The sequence below is a fragment of the Vairimorpha necatrix genome, chromosome 9 (assembly GCF_036630325.1).
Source record: "Vairimorpha necatrix chromosome 9, complete sequence".
Taxonomy (NCBI): Eukaryota; Fungi; Microsporidia; family Nosematidae; genus Vairimorpha; species Vairimorpha necatrix.
The window spans coordinates 655813-662395 of NC_088824.1; the positions used below are offsets into that span (position 1 = coordinate 655813).

Genomic DNA, 6583 nt, shown 5'->3' on the forward strand with positions numbered 1-6583 from the left:
TTTTTTTGTGATAAGCTTGTAATATCTAAAAAATTATTCAAAGGAACTCATTATACTCTTAATGTATACTAATTCATAAAAAAATATCCTTTTAATTATATCTGCTACAAATAAGGATTAACTAAGTCGTTTGTCTTTTTAAATTTTTCTAATATCATTACTGATGTTTGCTATGTTTATAAGTTACACAGATTTTTGGATTGTTTGGGATATTCACGTGTTACCATTAAGATAAAACCATATCTTTGAAGAAAAAAACATAGTGTCTTTACAATTCAAATCATCAATATTTTTTGCATTTTATCTATCTAAAAATAATTTATCGAATTAGATATGTAAACCATTCCTTTAAGCAAAAATATTGTACTAAGACTGATGTACGATAACAAGAAAATATTGAATTGATAATAATAAGCTACTTATGCGTAAGAATGAATATTATATTTTATAATAAGGTACTTTTAGTGTGAGCTTGAATCTTTCCAATATTTAATAGCGAATTGTCTAAGTATGTGTTATAAATAATTAAACATTATTATTAATTTTTCGATTTTACGCAGATATAATTCAACAATATATTTTTTAAATTAATATACATTTTAAAACAAATACATCATCGAGCGATAAATAATAGTTTTGACTTGATGTAATGTTTTGTCATCGTTTAAAATCTTCTAATTATCACATATACAAAAATATGAATAACCTTATTAGAGTTTAATTAAAAACTATATAAATAAAAAATAAAACAGCCAAACATGAATTTTTTGGCCATTACCATTGTTGTACGGTGTTGTCAAGATATGTATGATAAAATAACTAGTGTGATTATAAATAAAATAGAGAGAAGGGAATATCTTACGTTTAACACTGATAAAAATTATCTTAGAGTAGAATTAGGATTCGATAACAATTTAAATGAGCTTAATGCATATTTAGTTAAAAATATAAACATGACCGATGATTTTAAGAGGAGCAAAACTATTAAAATAAGTTGTGGAGATAAATCTATCGAAGACATAGTCACAGAGTTTGAAGATAATTTATTAGATGAATATATTTATAATGCAACAGATTCTATTTTATTAATCTATGATCCATTTTATATTGAACCGAATCTCATCTTTAAAAAATTAATCAAATTGTTAAAAAAAATGAATCGTAAAAGATCAAATACGATATTAAGTTCGTTTTTGTACTATGAAAACATTGTAGCCTTTGATATTTTAGAAGATAAAATATTTTCATATGTGTTTTATAAATTGTATTTTTATGGTAAATATTCGTCCAGTCGTATAAAATCACCAATAATCTACATAAACAAACTAGGTGAACGTTTCATATCTTTTTGTATACATCTTGAAAATAGTTATCATTTTTTTAATTTAAACGTAAAACATTTCTATAATGAAGAATTTTTAGGAATGATTAATGTAAAAACATGTTACAAGAATGAAACTGACAATATTATAGGCGATTTTTTTTACAATTTATATAAAAATGCAAATATTGAACGATTAAGTGTATTTTATGAAGTGTTTGATACATTTTGTTCAATTAAAAAAATTCATTTTAATCGTAAAACATTTAAAATGGAAATAATAAAAAACAAAATTCGCATTAAACAGGGCGGAAAAATATATTATTATGCATTAAGAAAAGATTTAAGACAATCTGAAATACAACAGATAATTTCAGAAGAATGTTTTTTAGATTTTCAAGATTTTTTTAAAAAGTTTTTTACAATAAAGCAAAGTATTAATAGTCACAAAACAGTAGAATTTTTGTATAGATTATTAGAAAACAACAAGAGAGTGGAAAATATCATTGTTAGAATCCTAAATAATAGGGATAGGGCATTAAAAATAATATTACCGCATCTTTTACTTGAAGTGTCATTAATTAAAGAAAGTGAGTTGGAAGATATTATAAACAAAGAAAAACATAATAATGTAAAAAGAATGAATTTTATGAAAAAATTGTTGACAATATTATCGAATCATAATTTATGCGCGAACGTTTATGCTATAAAGATTTGCATATTTATAGAAGCTCAACAAATTGTAAACGAGAATTTCTGGAGTAAAGATCAAGTTTTTGATGTTTTGAAAAAAATTCAAAATCTTATTGAATCTAAAGAAAGAACAAACAATAAAGACGAGATTATATCTTCAGCCTCGTCTAATTCCAAGAGTATTGATTTAATTAAAATTTACCATGAAATGTTAAAATATCACATATCAGATATTGAGGAATTTAAGACAATTGTTTGGTATAACATATTTCAAATCACTTCCTTGTTTACAGGATTAGAGAACAATACTTTTGAAAAGGATTTTGATAAAGTGTACGCCAATAAAGAAGACGTCATTTCTAAATTTAAATTAGATAAAAATAAAATAGATACCAATAATGAAATCATATTTCAGAAACTAAAAAAAAATTTATATGAGGATTATTTTAAAGAAGAAAAAATTAAACATATAAAAGAAAGAATACTAAAAACTCTACAAAATATTAAAGAGGAAGGTCTAACTGATTCTTTAAATAAATTGAAAAATGATGCTTTAAATGTAGAGTTTGAAAATTTTTATTTTGAAGAAGAGATCGATAATTACGAAGGTAAGTTATTTTCGGCAGGAAAAAGAGAAATAGAAAAAATATATGATTATGACAATATGAAGAGTGAACTGGAAAGTATAAGTACAAATATCGACATAAATTTCTTAAATAAATATAAAACTAAAGAGGTAAAGTTTTTTGGTCAAGACATACGAGAAAATTTAAAAGAAAACATCAAGAACAATATCAAAAAGCAAATACCAAAAATTTTAACTAATTTGTTTCAAAGCAACTTGAGTAGAGATGGAAATTTTAGATTTAAATGTGAGAAAAACATTAGTTATATTCTAAAATCCATTAATAAAAAAGACCTATTAACAATACTAAACAATGAGCCAGGAATCAAAACACATGACAGTTTGGTCGAAGGCTTTACTATCCAATAAAATACAATTTAGTAATATTTCGCCATAGTTTCATGGTTTTTTAGGTTAAAGTTCGAAATTTATAACTACTTGTCTTTTATTTGAACTATGAATAGTAAATTTTGGCTTAGACTTTACAATTTTAAAAACAGTAACAAACTCATTAAATCATAAAATTTACCTTGTTTATATTATAGATTACCTATGTAAATTTGTTGTACTCAGAATTGTTGTTAAAAACATGGTTTATTTATTTATTTAATCAATTTGTAGTAAAAATCAAATGATATTAAATATATCATTGATTGGCAGTTATACTTTCAACAAAATATAGTAGTATTAATATTCAAAATGCAGAGACTGGAATGTTAAAAACTCTCAGCCCTTATACTTTCTGCACAATAGAATGGAATGAGGCTTTATTTAGATTAGAACAAAAGTTTTTGTCGTAGCCCACCGAATACTAACCAATCATCTTTCGACAAATAGAAAGATTGATTGGCTACTAAACTATTTGAAAACATTTTCAAAAATAAAAAGGAATATATAAGAAAGCGCTTAACAGTTTTATTCTAAAATATTATCGTACCTTTTTATGACTGCCATTAGAACAAATTAATTGTTCGAAAATTCTCGACCTTCTGTTTGCACTCAATTTATAAATTCGCCACGACAATAACCGACACGTTTATCATGACCATGACCTCTTAATTTTATTTTTGTATCCATTCTCTACAAAATTCTGTAGAATCTTAGATACAAACCTACCCTATTCAACATTAGATAGTATTATTAGTAGGCTTTCTCAACTATTTGGAAATAAACCATGGTTATTTATGTTAATTATTTTTAGAAATGCATTTAAAGTAAAAAAAGCCTCAGATATATTATCTTAAATTGGTTTTACATATAATATATTTCATAAATACGACCTAAGAAGATCTTTTTTTCTTTGCAAGTAAGAGATAGAGAAAAAACTTAAATAAGGACCAGAGATATTTGGGGTGATCTTTATCCAACTGGTATTCGAAAATTCTTACTCACTTAAACTTCCTCTATATATTTTGCCGGTGCAGCAACCCCGCAGTATCCATTTAACTTTGGCTTCAGAAGAACATTTTCCATTAATACCTCAAATCGTATCCAGAGTTATCTCACGGTGACTAAACAGGCATGGTTATATAACCCTTAGAGAGACATCATCGTACTAACTCAAAGGTCCCTTCAATTATTTGTATGCATATACGGCTCCTTACACGGCCTATCAACAGCCGGCATTTTATTGGGATGCGTTGACCACCAGTATTTCACTAGTTTCGGCCACCGTGTTACAGAATCTTGTAAATAGGGTCTACGAGACCTTTTATTGCCCTATTTCGCCTAGTCTCTGAGTTAGCTCTGGGATCACACTCTAGAGTGCAACAGCGCCAAGACCACCTTGGCCGTACCTATTAGATACTTCTGTATCATTAAGTCGCCACAAGGATGATACTGTTCTTTGGCCTTAAGGTGCGTTTCTGGATTAGATGTTATTTCCCTTGGGGCTGGACACATATTAGTTTTTATTGAATCAACTTATTGATTTTCGTGGACATTTATCATCTGAGTTGTTTTAACTGCATCATAGAAAGTAGAAACATTTTTGGTGCCCCTGAAAATCGAACCCAGCTATTGCTCAATTTAGCATCGCTTCTACCCCTTAGGTTAAGGGCACATTTGAAACAATAAGCATATAAGGAAAAGTTCGCCACCGTGTTGAAGAAAATTTGTAAAAAAACCCTTAAAAGGAGAAAACAAGATGAATAAATTTATTGTAATACATCATCCTTAAAATTATATATTGAGCAATTTTTTAAGAACTTCCAAACAGTCATTATCTTTTAATTCTTCTATTTTAGGTAAAATCTTTGTATTCCTTGTTTTTGATAAAAGATCGTTTTTCTGATATTTTATAATATGTTTGTATATCTCATTTATAAATTTTCGAATTCTTAAGCACAGTAAAAGTTCCGTTAAACTTGAATGTGGTAATTTTAGTCCTCTTTTTAAAGATGTACAAGAACCTTCCGCTCCATTATTTGCAAATATATGTCCAGCATAATTCTCTCTTTCTAATAATTATAGTGAAAAAGTCATTATTAAACCAATTTGATATATAATAGTTGAGAAATTCTTTGATAATTTTCCACTACAAATACGGCATATTAACCTAACTAAATATTTAAATAAAATATATCTTTTTTCTTCACTAATGAATATTACACAGAGCAAGCATCTTATGTAGAATCTAAAAATAGTATTTTTTATGTGTTTAAAAAACCCATTGATTTAATTTTTTTAAACCACGCCTGTGAATAATTAAATACACAAAATCTTGTTCTGGTGTCTGGATAAACACTATTTAATGCTTTGTATATGGCCAAATTTCTATCTATTATCATATTTTCCATTTTTATATCAGTTTAGATGTAAAAGCATTTGAAACGCTTTTACATACGTTTCATATTTTTCATTTGACAAGAGAAAGTAAACAAAAGGAATATATGTTTATTCATCTATAAAAAATATTCTCAACAGTAAAAAAAAGACATTAAAGGACGAGTAAAACGTCCCATCAATTGCAAAAATTCTTCTTATTGTTACTGTGGTTTTTATTTTTATCAGACCGTCATGCTATGACTCTTTATTCGGCACTAAAATAATTATCATAATGTATAAACTTAAGACCGGATCCCGTTGTTAATAACTCATTTGAATGTCAAAAAATAAATGAATTTAATTAGGGTATGCTTATTGTAGTTTATATTTATAGTTTAACAAGGATAGGTTCCGCGTTGGCGTCTCCTGCTTGTAGGTGGCTTCTCGTCTCCATAGTTCTTTCCACATCGGCTTCGTCTTCTCTTCTTCGGTAGTCCAGAGAAATGCTTTCTAGCGTCTTCTTTAACGTGATCATCTGGATGTACGCTTCTACCTTCTTAGGAATTTCAAGTCTTGTGGTATAAGATTTGTGAAACTTAGTCACTATACCGTCCCAAGTGATTACGTAGGGAATTATTTCTGTTTTAAAACCATATATTAGGCCCAGTTCGTTCGCAAGGACATCATACTTTCTTAACTTATCGTTTTCTACTTGCTGTAGATTCTCTTGTGATGTGACACCTATTTCGATTATTCGTATCAAGTTGTTCTTCTTATCTACTACGACAATGTCCGGTTTATTATATTTTATCTTTATGTCTGTTTTTATCGTCGTGTCTATTCTTATTTCCACATCTTTGTTGGCAACTATCTGTTGTACTGAGTGGTTTCTTAATCTCTTCTTAGGCTGCACTTTATTATTTTCCAAACAGTAGTAGGTGGATGCATTTCACTATTTCATTATGCCTTCTCATATAATCGTGTCCTAGCATTTTTCCGCACCTCGTCGCCAGATGATCCACGGTCTTGGCTGATTTATTGCAATGGGGGCAATTTCCAATCGATCAATTAAATAGATTTCGGTCTTGTAGGGCACATAACTTACTCTCTGTCTTGGTATTCGTGTTACCTACTTTAAGCCATAGTGATGAATTTTTAATGTCGACTATGACATTTTC

General features: G+C 27.9%; 1 protein-coding gene across 1 annotated transcript; it reads left to right on the forward strand.

Moving 5' to 3' along the window:
- Nucleotides 1–803: 803 nt before the first annotated feature.
- On the forward strand, nt 804–3008 carry VNE69_09119 (uncharacterized protein; the record flags this gene model as incomplete). Its single annotated transcript, XM_065474638.1, has 1 exon — nt 804–3008. The coding sequence occupies one exon, from the start codon at nt 804–806 to the stop codon at nt 3006–3008; it is 2205 nt and encodes a 734-aa protein (XP_065330710.1).
- Nucleotides 3009–6583: the final 3575 nt, after the last annotated feature.